Source organism: Chlorocebus sabaeus, chromosome 20 (assembly GCF_047675955.1).
Source record: "Chlorocebus sabaeus isolate Y175 chromosome 20, mChlSab1.0.hap1, whole genome shotgun sequence".
Taxonomy (NCBI): Eukaryota; Metazoa; Chordata; class Mammalia; order Primates; family Cercopithecidae; genus Chlorocebus; species Chlorocebus sabaeus.
Window position 1 is genome coordinate 26,931,364 of NC_132923.1, and position 12,338 is coordinate 26,943,701.

The 12,338-nt window shown below is 60.1% G+C and overlaps 1 protein-coding gene across 4 annotated transcripts; it reads right to left on the reverse strand.

Moving 5' to 3' along the window:
• Positions 1-129: 129 nt before the first annotated feature.
• AMPD2 (adenosine monophosphate deaminase 2) lies at positions 130-12,309 on the reverse strand. Of its 4 annotated transcripts, XM_007977676.3 has the most exons (19): positions 11,862-12,280; positions 10,873-11,379; positions 6,712-6,842; positions 6,354-6,484; positions 5,919-5,987; positions 5,720-5,828; positions 5,235-5,421; positions 4,831-4,972; positions 4,629-4,718; positions 4,244-4,373; positions 3,870-4,064; positions 3,652-3,783; positions 3,363-3,526; positions 2,931-3,057; positions 2,676-2,839; positions 2,248-2,368; positions 1,759-1,932; positions 1,390-1,500; positions 130-1,240 (listed from the first exon to the last, which is right to left on the reverse strand). In XM_007977676.3, the coding sequence occupies exons 2-19, from the start codon at positions 11,123-11,125 to the stop codon at positions 1,031-1,033; spliced, it is 2,640 nt and encodes an 879-aa protein (XP_007975867.2). In that variant the 5' UTR covers positions 11,126-11,379; positions 11,862-12,280; the 3' UTR covers positions 130-1,030. The 4 variants fall into 4 exon arrangements, with proteins under 4 accessions (XP_007975867.2, XP_007975869.2, XP_072864609.1 ...); XM_007977678.3 differs by lacking the exon at positions 10,873-11,379 and having other exon boundaries at positions 11,862-12,309; XM_073008508.1 differs by lacking the exons at positions 6,712-6,842; positions 10,873-11,379 and having other exon boundaries at positions 11,862-12,023.
• Positions 12,310-12,338: the final 29 nt, after the last annotated feature.

Below are 12,338 nucleotides of genomic sequence, written 5' to 3' on the forward strand. Positions count from 1 at the left end.
TTTGTCAGTTTCCACAAGCACAACATACACATCACCCAAGACTAGCCCCTCCCCTCAGAATGTGCAGTGCCTCCATCCACAGCCACCTCCCACCATGGTGCTTCCTCTCCCAACAGAAACCCCACCTGCTTCATTAATTAAATAATCTTTATTTCTCATGCACTAGGAAAGATGGGTCGTATGAAACACTGCAGTTCACAGCAAAGGCCTCGGTCCAGAACATAACACAGGGGCCAGCTGGGATCAGGATCTGGTCAAAGCTCTGGGAGCCACACTGGGAACACAACTCCCAAGGCTGAGTGGCAGATCCAGGACCTTGCAGCGACCGTGGCCCCAGACATAACACAAGGCAGCTGCCCTCTCCCACAGAGGCACAGGAAGCTGACACCCAAGGAGCATGTGGGCTGGGGACAGGACGGAGAAGGCTGCTGGGCAGTGACTTGGTGGAGATGTGGTCCAGCACCTCTGCCACTTGCGTCGACCCACTTAGGCCAGGAAGCCCAGGGCTGTGACCGAGCTCTCAGCCCAGCTCTAGCCAGTGCGGAGCTGCTGGAGCTCCACAGACCCTCAGCAGCCCCATGCCCACAGCAGAGGTGTACAGGTCCCCCACCTGCCCCTCGGTTACATGAACAAGACAGGGGCCTAAACTCCAGCCCTGGCCAAGGCTTAGATTTGTCCAGGAAGGACCTGAAAGGCTAGAGGGGCCAGCCCCCCACAACCATCCCAAGCCCCTATGGACACTGGAGAAGCCCATAGGACAGTCAGGCTTCTGAGGACCCCAGGACAGGGCCACCAGCAGGGGGGACCCTCAATACCTGGGCCGTCAGGTGCTATCTGAGCCCGAACAACAACGAGCAGATTCCCAGGCTTTGCTTTCACTGGGCGGCTCAGGGACAGAGACATGGTCGGAGACATGCAAGACAGACACAGACAAGAACGGAGACATGCAGAGACCACACAGCATGGGAGGGGTCTGAGGACAAAACGTGGTAAAAGTGCTGCGATGTGGTGGGCACTTCATGGACCAGGCTCACTGAGGCCCTGGGCTCATGGTGATACCCGCCTCCTCCGGAATGGTCTCCAGCATCTCACTCTGGACTGCCTGCGTGATGAGTGCCAGTTCCTGGCACAGGGTCTCGTAGCGGTAACCCACGCGGATGTCTGGCACGTTGGTCCGGCGGATGTCATTCCCCTCAGGGCCTTCCTTGGTATAGTTGGGTCCCAGCCAGTGGCTCTTTACCTACAGGGAGCAGGGGTAATGGGCAGGGCTGCAGCCAGTGCTGAGGGGCCGTGCCCCACCCCAAGCCATCCCAGGGACAGGTCAGGACCCCAGATGCAAAGGAGGGGAGGAGCGATGCCATGCCAAGGTCCAGGCAGGCGCTGTAGTACCTTGTGCGAGAAGCCACTCATGAGCACGCTGTTGCGGGCCAGCTCACACATATCGCAGGAGCTGAGCTTCCACACCTGGGTGGCGATGCTGTATTCCTCCATCAGCGGCTCCTGCACGGGCCAGGTTCCCTCAGACGAGTGCGTCCTGGCTAGCTGCCCCTGCCTCCCTTCCCCCGCCTCCCCACACGCTCTACCCACCCCCGCCCCCACATCCGCCCAACCCCCCAACTCCGTAGGACTTGCCAATTGGCCTGCTATGCTCTACCACCAGGGGGCAGCACCAACCCAAGAGACCCCCCCACCCCCAACCCGAAAGACCCCAGCGTCCTGGGACCCGCCCACCAGCCTGGCTGCCTGCTGGGCTCTGACCTTGGTGAAGTGGAACTGCAGGGGATCATCAGTGGACAGGGAGACCATGAGGCCGCGGGACAGGTACTCCGGTAGCGGATTCCGGTGGTAGCTGAGGAAGAGGCTGTTGTTGCTGAGCGGGGACATGGCGATGCCAATCTGCGCCAGGTAGTACAGGTACTGCAGGACGGGGGCCTGGGCAGGCAACAGGGAGGGATGGCCTGTCAGGTGGCCTCAAGGCTGGGCAGGGCACAGTGGTTCTGGGGGTCCAGGCCACAGAAGAGGGAAGGGGGAGGAGAATCCAGGCTGAGCCTGATGTGCAAAGGGTGAATTAGTCAAAATCCAAGTTGGGGCCCCAGGCTGGAGGCTGGGTGGGGAAGGGTAGTTACATTGGGAAGGCAGAATCTAATCTGAGGGCTGGGTGGGAGGAGGATCGGTTACTGAAGGGGCTCGAATGGTTCAGAGGAAGGTGAACAATTGGGAGGGAAGGCTGGGCGTGCAGATCCTGACCTTGCGCAGAAGCAGCCCATGGGAAATGTTCTCAGCCAGCATGAAGGCTGACACCAGGTGGTGGATGGGTCCAGCCTCCCCACAGTGTGGCCTCAGCACAAACGTGTGGAAGCCCCTCTGCCTGGGGGACATGAAGACAGTGTCAGCTCCTGAGCCTGGGATCACCTGGGCTCACTGGAGCCCCTGACCTCCCAACCCAGCCTGCATATGTCCTCCAGCCGATAACTATGCAGGCCTGGGATAAGGGGGACAGGGGTAGGTTACTGGCTGTGAGGGGTGAGAGATGTAGCTCCAAGGGCAGAGAAAGAACCCATCTAGTCCAGGCAACAGGTGGGTCAGAGGTCTGGTGGCCCCAGCCCAAGGTGCCAAGAGTGAAGTTTGTTGGGCAAGAGACGGCACAGCAAACAGACACAGGGTGGTGCAGGCACCTGCGCAGGTGGTTCAACATGGCCATGTTGGCAAAGGTGTAGTACAGGTAGTAGGCATAGGGTGGGTTGTCCTCCTCCACCCACGCCTCAGGCAGGGGGCTCTCCAGGTTGAAGACATGGTTCTCAGGCTTGGACTCGTCATCCACACTGTCAAAACCATCCACCTAATACAGAACCCTGGGGTCAGACCCAGAGCTGCAGCTGGACGTGAAGCTGGCTGTGCTCCCCATACCCAGCCCTGTGCTGCCTGCTCACATGCTCCAAGAACAGATGCAGCTCCGGGTGGCTGGCAGGGTGCACAGTGGCCTCGAACAGTGGCAGGAAGATGTTCTCCAGCATCTCCTGGAAGTTGGCCAGCTGGCCCTTGGTACGGTACACATCACTGCAGGCGAGACATAACATGCAGGTATGTGCAAGTCAGGGCCAATGGGAGGAAACCCAGCAGGCCAGTAAGGGTCAGAGCTCAGCCCAAGAGCATAGGGGCACATCTGAACCACACTGGGAAAGCAAGGATACCCAGGTGGGCCAGGCTGGACAGACCATGGGTGGGACCAGGAAGCCCTTCCTTGCACTCAGAGGGGTTGGCAGGGACAAGGGAGGCTCAGCCATCCTAGGAGGGCAGGAAGCAGGCCCTGACCCCTTGAACATGACCCCACAGGTTCCCCTCCCACTCCAAGGGACACTCACAAGAGGCGGGGCACCTGCACCAGCCAGCGCACGTTGGGGGAGTGCACACGGTGCATGACGGCCCAGCGCGCCAGCTTGTCCCACTCATCCCTCGAGCGCCCGTAAATGGAGAGCCGCAGCTCTGCATTCTGGTATTTGCTCTCCTCCAGGTCTGACATCACCTCCTAGACATGAGGTGAGCTGAGTCAGAGCTCTTCAGGGGGTCATCTGCCCACCCTCCTTGAGTCTCACCCCCCAAAGCCCCCAGATCCTCAGGCTCGAGGCTTGGCAGGGAAGGCGGCCTCCTTACCTTAATGATGTGAGCAAAGTACTTCCCAGATACCCTGTTGTCCGTCTTGATGAAGATCTCTCGGAGGACGGACTCCCCAATAGGGTTGTATTTGGCATTAAACTTGTCAAAGCGATGGAAAGTGTTCCTGTCCTGGGGGATGTGGGAAGGCTCAGGTCACCCCTGACTCCTGGTCCCCTGACTGACTCAGTCCCACAGCCCACACCACTGGCACAGACCGCATGCACATCCAGCGTGTCCACACTCAGGTCGTAGGCCGTGAGATTCATGCTCTCAAAGACCTCCCGCAGCGTCTGTTCACGGCCCTGCTCCACGTGCACGATCTCCTCCAGGTGCCGCTTCATCGCCCGCTTGATGAAGCGCAGCAGATGCTTCTGGTTCATGCAGGACGAGGCATGGATGTGGGTGTCCACCTGGAGTGGAACAGGGCACTGCTGATCCACCAGAGGCCAGGAAGGTCTGGGGCCCAGGGCAGTGCGATGGGAAAGGACCCTCTGTACTGGATGCTCTGTGGGGGGCCTGGCCCTTGAAGGGGAGGCTGGGCAGAGGTGTGGGATGAGGACACGGAGAGGGTCATGGGGTCAGGGCCCACCTTGCGGATGTTGTAGAAATCTCGGTGTGGCACTTTCTTCTGGGCGGCCAGTTCCTTCATCTCATTGAGTAGCACGTGCATCTGGAACTTGGAGCTCAGGTACTGCAGCCGGCGGTAGCAGAATGACTTTCTGGGCATGAGGAGAACAAGGCAGGAACTTAGGCCCTGAAGGGAGGCACCTGGGGAGGGCTCGGGTAGCAGATCAGAGGGAGCAGGTGGGAGGGTAAGGATGGAGGCTGCCAAGAGGCCAGTAGACTGCAGGCAAGTCGAGGGCTCAGCAACTAGGAAGGGCAAGACACCAGGTGATGGGAGTCTGGGGCAGAACTGGGGCTGAAGAATCTGGGCTAGGAGGCAAGCGAAGTATCTGGGATGGCAGGGGACTCACATGGGGCCATTGATAATCAGGGCCATCAGCACATTGACATCAGCCACAAATTCCTGCAGGTCAGGGTATGGCAGCTCCACCTCTGAGCAACTGGCATGGAGGGGAGCTTGGGTGAGGAGAGCAAGCTGAGCCCTGTGGCCTCTCCCAAGCCAATGCAACCTCCCACGCTGCATCCCCCCAACACGCACCACACCCCTCTTACTGCTCGTCAGGTTCCCTTCGGGTGTAGACGTGCACCACACCCCGCACCATGCGCAGACCCAAGCCCAGGTCCCCAGGCATGGTGCTTGGCTCACAGTGCTCGTACGGGTGCTGCTCCAGTGCAGGGGGGTGCACCGGGGCATCTGCAGGGGTGAGGAGGGTAAAGTCAGAGCAGGGCTCTTCCAAGCCACCCACTGCCCAACCCAAAGTCCCCACAGAGGGCAAGAGATGTTGAAGACCCAGTAGGTCAGACAGCTCCTGCCCAACCTCCACCCCTGCACACCACGAGGTTGGAATGAGGCTGGGTGTAGGGAGAGGCAGGCAGGGCAGAGGTGCCCAGGCACTAGGCTGAGGAAGCCCAGGAGGTTAGGGCACATGGGGTGGGGCAGAGATGGGGGGTCCCACCAGCAGACACAGGGGTGTCGGGGCCCTGCTCATAGGTCCGGGTCTCCAGAGGCTTTTCAGCCAGCTGCTGCAGGTAGCGGCGCGTGGTGGGGCAGAAGCTCTGCAGGGACAGGGCCATGTACTTCTCCCGGATGAAGAGCGCCCGCACCACACTCTTGGCTGCATCCAGCAGGTCTGTGAATGGCACCTGAAGATGAGGACATGCAATCACCATCCTCAGTCTCGGACTCAGAGACCTCCTCCCTGAGGCTTTATCTCAGACCCCAAACTATCCCCACCTCCCACAGGCCCTGGCCCCCAGGAATACTCAGATCACCCTGGTCCAGCACATCAAGTGGCTCCCAGCCAGCCCCTCTGCCCCTCCAGCTGCTGGAAAGAGAAACACCCTCTCCAGCCCCCACCCCCAGGTCTCCAGGTTGGGGGAACCCACTAAGACATAGGTGATGGAGATTCAAGGCCCTGCCCCACGTGCACCCCATACTCACCCCACACTTCTCCTCGCCGGAGATGGTGACCCGCTGAAACTCCCGTTCCAGCACATCACGCTCCCGCAGGCTCCGGTCACCCTGCCCCTCACCCTGTTCCTTGTAGAGCCTGCAGGGGGTGCATTCAAGGGAGGGGTTTGGAGCCGGCAGAAAGGCAGACTCCAGCTCCGCATCCCCTGTGCCCCTCTGCCCTCCTCACTGTAGGTCTGAGTCACTGTCTGTCTTCAGGAAATCTTGCTTGGCCCGAAGCAGGATGTCTGGCTCCAGCCTAGAGGCAAGAGGGGTGAAAGGTCAGGCAGATCACGAGGGATGGCCCTTGCTCCCAGGTCCCAGCACCACACTAGGTGCTGTGCACATGTTGTCACATGTGATCCTCAAAGGCAAAGCTGCAGAACCCTGTGCTGTTCTCACCCACTTTAGAGATGAGAAAGCAGACCCGCAAGTTAAGCAACATGACCCAGCCACACCGGCGGCTAGAAGACAGAACAGAACCCAGCAGCCCGACTCCAAAGCCCACTCTAGGCTCCCTGTGCAGACCCCCAAGGGAGGGCGCGAGGGAAAGAGGCAGAGAAGGGGCTCTGAAAGGGTCTGGATGGGTATGGAGGGAGACTAAGCAGCTGCCTGCTGGGCTCACTTGACATCCTGGCTGATCTGCCGCTCCAGCCGCTGCCGCCGCTCCTCCAGCTGTTCAATGGGGCTCTCTTCGGGGAACTCATACGGGGCACTACGGAGCTCACTCTCAGCCAGCGAGCGGGTGAACAGCTCCTGCGGGGAGGGAAGGAAGGTCAGCATGGCTGGCCCTCCGCCCTCGGGCACTCTCCTACACAGTGTAAGGGTGGGGTGAGGGCAGCAGGACCAGGGGTACCTGGGAGAGGCTGAGGATCAGGAGACAGCCAAGCGTGAGGTGAGGGGACAGCTGAGGTGAGGGGTGTGGGGAGCAGAGGCAGGGCATGGAGACACAGGGTGAGGGTGCGGGTGGTGCCAGGTGATACCTCGGCGATCTCCTTGCATTTGCCATCCATAGACGTGCGCAGGTCGAGCGGGAAGTGCTTGAGGCAGGGGGCGGGGCCCGGCAGGGATCGGGCAGACTGCAGCGGAGGGGCCCCCAGACCACCCCGAGCCTCTGCAGAGACAGTGATGCCAGGGTCAAAGGGTGGAGGGGCAGCCCCTGAAAGCCCTGGGCCCCTGCCCTGACTAGGCCAGCTCCCGAGAGAGCCCAGGGTGGGGAAAGAGGGCAGTCTCTCCTCAGTAGCTGAGGAGTAGGCCTGTGTGTGTGGCTCCCAAAGGGCTCACCCTCACCTCTAACACAAGGACCCCTCACCATTTCAGGCTTGGGGTGGGGATTCTGAGTCTGCCCCCTAGGACAAGTAGATCCATTACCTCCACAAATGAGAACTGAATCCCAGACTAGAGCCTGCTCCCTCAGGCCATGAGAATCTCCACATGACTACCTCCCAGAGGCAGGTGCACGTGTACATGTGCGCACACATGCACGTACGCACAGACACCCACAGAGACACACACCAGGCGCCTGGTAAGGACCAGGCGGCCACACCAGGGACCCCCAGCTTGCAGCTGCCAGGGCAGGCAACCCAGGATCAGACCCGCCCCTGGACTAGCAGATTCTCCAGTCAAAGGGGCAGGGCCCTGCGCCTGACATCCTGGACCTGTGCAGCACAAGAAAAGCCACAGCTGCTGCTCAGCACTGACCTGGGGACCAGCCCTCAAGGGAAGAGGAGAGGAAGTGGAAGGCCTGGTTGGCAGGGGAACCCTACCTCCTCCCTGGAGGCCTGCCCTCTCCCCCAGGGCCCCACGGCTGCCAAAATGTGGCCTGGCCTGCCCCTCTAAAAGGAGCTGCCACAAACAGTCTATGTCACTCAGGCTCCAGGATCTGGGCTGGGGGCACCACAGAGGACCCTGGGGAATGGAGTGTCAGAAGCCAGGGGTCTTTCTCCATCAAGACTAGACTTTTCATCTGTGCCACCCGGAGGATGGCACCAGAGGGCCGTAAAGCCGCCGATCTATGGGGGCTGCCAAGGCTTCCAGCCTACCCCGAAGGACCCTCCCTGGGCTCAGCAGCCCCAGCTCCTCAGTGGGAAGCTTTCCACACCCAAACTGCCTCTCTCAGCCGGCTGTAAGGAGTGCTCCCATCTAGCACCCTCCACCCTGGCTTAGGGAAGGATTACAGGATCTGCCTGGGTAGCCGGCCTTAAAGTCTCTGCACCCATTTCCCAATACTCCAGGACTGGTCCCAAAGCTGGACGAAGGGAAGAGGGAGGGGCCTTCCCCAGATCCAAGACCCCATCCCCTGCACACCCTGGGCCCTGCCTGAACCCTACCTGCAGAGTGCAGGCAGCTCCAGCCAGCAGCCCTGTGCCCCTTGCCCGCCTGTTTGCCAGTGAAGCTGCAGCCAGTCCCTCAGGGGCTGGCACAGGCTGTACCAAGTGCAGCTGGAAGCAGGGGAGACCCTGAGATGGCCGTGAGCACAGAGCTAGGGGGAGTTCAAGGGAGCCCAGAAACCAAGGAAAGGAGCATCAGAGTTGGGAGATAAGATGAACTCCAGAACTGAAGAGGGCCTCTACAGTGCCAGGGAGGACCCAGCCAGATGTGAGGCTCCTAAGGGGGAGTAGCAGGGTAGGCTGATTTGGGCAGGGCAGGCGGCAGGGAGGAGCCAAGCCTCCTTAAAATCCACTGCCCTAGGGGACAGTCAGTGGACAGGGCCTGGCTGGCCAAAGAGTAAGAGGGGAGAAAAAGGAAGGGAACAGCCCTCCTCATCACACCCACAGCCCCAGGTCAGCCTCCCCTGGCAGTGGCCTTGTTGCTCACCACTGTCCTCTGGGCCCTGACTATGGGGTCCCTTAGGAGAGACAGGGCCTTTGCTGGGGAAGAAGCTAACTGGCAGCTGAGGAAATGGCCCAGTCTAGGTAGGGACCAGTCACTGAGGTTTCCCCACTGCCCAGCTGCTCAGGGGGCTGGTTCACAGGCCCCTAGACTTGCAATCCCTGATCCAAGCCTATCATCAGGGACAGGACAAACTGTCCAGAATAAGTTTGGGAGAAAGGGAGCTAGAATTTGGAGGACATGGGTCTGATTCTGTTCCTGCTTCCAGGCATGTCTCTACCTACCACTGGAAGGCTTTGGGTCCTCATCTACAAGTGGGGCAGTAAGTGCTCCCTTCCCTGCCTAGCCACAACTGCCATAAGGTTCACAGAGATAATGGCTCTGCAAGTGTTCTGCAAAACACCAGGCTCTGTGTTGAGGCGAGGCCTGCAATTACGAACTCCTGGGACCTTCAAAATACATCCTACTTGTAGCCCTGCCCACTGAGGACAGTGGGAGGTTCTCTGGGCCCAGTGCAGGGTGAAGGCAACAGGCCAGTAAAGGGCAGTGAAGTGAACTTGGCAGGGGTGGAGATGGGGTGACTCTATCTCTTTCTTGGAAAAGGACAAAGTAGAAAGAGGAAGAAAAGAGGGGAACCTGCCTCACCCCCAGAGTGTAAGATCTTTTCTTGCCCAAGAACCCTGATTCTACACACCTCCTCCCTACATATGGCCCCAGACCACTTCTAACTCCATCTAGGGGAGGCCGACCACAGACCTCCATGGCTGCTTCATATTGGGTTAGCAGGAGTTGAGTCAAAGGCCCAAATCTCAACCCCTCTCCTAGCACAGGGGTCTGGGGCTCCACAGCAGTCCTGGGGTGAGCAGGACAGATTCCAACAGCCAACGCCATCCCCCCAGCCTGCCAGGCCACTCTCCAGGGCTGCCACAGGCTCACTGAAGGTGACACACAGGCAGTAACCTCTACATTCTCAGAGGCCAGGCCTAGAAGACTCAGCTGCCTACTGGTCCTTTTTCTGGGGGCCAGCACCACACACATACACCCACACTTACAGAGAAGTCAAGCAAAAGCCAGAGTGGGCCGCTCCAGAGCCACTCCCACCAACTTTGAGATTCTGAGCACCCCATCTCCCCTCTCGACCAGGAGCCCCTAACACACTGCCAGGACTGCCTCAGTAGGCACAAGGGTGTCCACGGCTTTGACCCCACAAGTGTCAGATGCTCTTACCATCTGACCACTGAAGGGTATCCAGTTCTGGGCTAGATCCGTATCAGTTGCCCTACTGCTGAACCAAACAGGGTCAGGGAGGGCCCCACCCAGGGGACACCCTTTCTGGATGGCACAGACCTGGGCACAGAGAACACCCTCAGGGCAGTACAGACCTAGCACCAGGCATCTTCAATGAAACAAGAAAATATAGGAGGTTGATAATAGGGCTATGGCTACAGACAGCTGCAAGGGTGGGGGCAGTCAGCATGATCTGGTCATCAAAGTCAGGGTGGGTCTTTCCTTAGCCACAAGGCCTGGGAGCAGACAGCAGGCAGACAGCCCTCTGCAAGCACAGAGCCAGGCAGCCAAGCCCTCACTGAGAAAGGCACTGCCGCACCTCGCTGCCTGCTCCAAATGATGCAGAGATGCTTACTAGAGTGAGAGACGAACCAAAGGGTGCAGGAGCACACGCAGTGCGGGCGGCAGCCCCAGTCTGAAGCCTGCACGGACCTGACCAAGGACGCCCCATACTCCTAAGGAGGCTCATGACATAGACAAGGAACGAGCAAATAGCAAACGATAGATACAGTCAAGCCCCCAGTTGTGGGATGCCAGCCAACAATGGTTGTGCCCAGATGTCAGACCCCCAGTGAGGGGGATCTAGATGTGGGGTCCTAAAAAGTGGAACTAGTCACAGAACAGCCTGAGCCTGCCTGGTAAAGGCACAGGCACCAGTCAGAATGGCCAGTCCACAAAACAGTCCCACACACCCCCACTCCATTCACACATGCTCCACATGCAGTCTTAGCACATGCACACGCTGACACGTGTGCACACACACCTCTTGCTGCACCCACACCATGCCCACTCCTTGTGACAGAGGACAGCATCCCTGGCACAGATATCTCAGATCCACCCCCACCCCCGGCCACCCCTCACCCCACCTTCCAAGCCGGCTGTCCCTGGGACTGAGGTTAAGAGGCACCACCACAGAGAGGATGCCAGAGGAGGTGGCCTCCTCTGAGGGGACCAGCAGCTTGGGCGAGAGGTGGCAAGACGGCGGAGCCCAGCATCTATCCTGAGGCCAGGAAGCACACACTCACCTGGAGCTGCAGTGGAGGCCTGCAGGCTGGCCCGCTTCTTAAAGGGATATTTGGCCTTGGGCTTGCCAGAGCCAGATGGATAGGATGCCATGGCTGGGACCACGGCGGCGACAGCGGGGGAGTCTGAGCGGCACCGGCTGGGGCCTGGCTCTGCCACATCCAACCCCTTCCTCCGCCCCGCCCCCAGCGGGAGTGACTGATGCAGGAAGCAGCGGCTCCGCAGGCGGAAGAGGCCCTGGCCACGATTTCTCATGTTGTCTAGGCAACCTCGGGGAGTGGGGCCTCCATCTCTGCCCCCTATCCCTCCCCTCCCTCCTCAGTCCCAGGAGTGACGTGACTGATGGTGGCTGGGCTTGGCGGGGGTGGGGGGAGGGAGTGGGTAGAAAAGAAGATGGGGAAGGGCCAGCCCCCAGCTCTCCACTAACCCACCAAGAGCCCTCACCCCATTATGCCAGGGCTCCAGGGCAAAGAAGCCAAAGTCCAGGCTAGCTGGTCCTTCCAGCTAGTCTGGAAGAAAAAAGAATAACAAATAGGAATTCAGCAGCGAGCGAGTCCAAGCTCAAACACAGTCCTCCCGGGGCAGGGCTGGCATACTCCGTGAAAACCCAGCACCCACTTTCCTTCCACATCTGACCCTCAGCTCCGGGGGTAGCTCAGCTCTGGGAGGAGGGGGAAGAACCGAGAATCCCAGCCCAGGAGGGAGGGGCCTGTCTTGGGAAAATTCCACCGTCGCCAAATAGCTACCTCCTAGGAAGGCACGAAGGCCAGGAGACCCCCTTGTCTGGGGGTCTGGGACAGAGACCCTAGCCTCTTCGGATTTTTCCTCTGTCTCTGCACACTCTGGCTCTGCTCCCCAGGCCCTCGTAGGAAGAGCTGACCGCCTTCCCTACGTCCTGCTGCTGTGCTGTGACTCCCACCCTCTTGTCACCCTGGCCACAGCACTTTTCTGTCCCAGAGACCCTCCCTCCAACACACGTACACACACTCACCTGAGGCCATGCTGTCCGAGTTCCGAGGGGAGGCTGCCCACGAGGGTCTGCACAGCAGAAAGCCCGGGTCCTGAGAGAGGGCAGGGTGGTCGGGCCCCAGACTCCGGCCAAGTCACTCCAAGGGCCCCTGCCCTGGCACTGAGATGGGGAAAGTAAGGCAGTCTTTCAAAATTGCCAGCTGGCCGGAGGTGGACTCCCGCAGATCTCGGCAGCCAGACTGGCCTCAAGGCGACCCCGGTGTCGCGACCACCCAACCCGGCAATCGCAATCGAGAGACGGGTAGGCCACGTGCTCGCAAGGGAGCGGGACCCGGAACTCGCCCAGGTTTCTCTCAACACTCCCTGGGCATTCAGGGTCGGACTCCCGCAGCTGGACTGTGGGGGAGTCACGCAACAGGTGCGACCCCACGAAAATCTCGCCGGCTCCGCGCCAGGCTCTGCGGCCCTTGGCCCCGCCCCCGCCTGGCCCCGCCTCCGC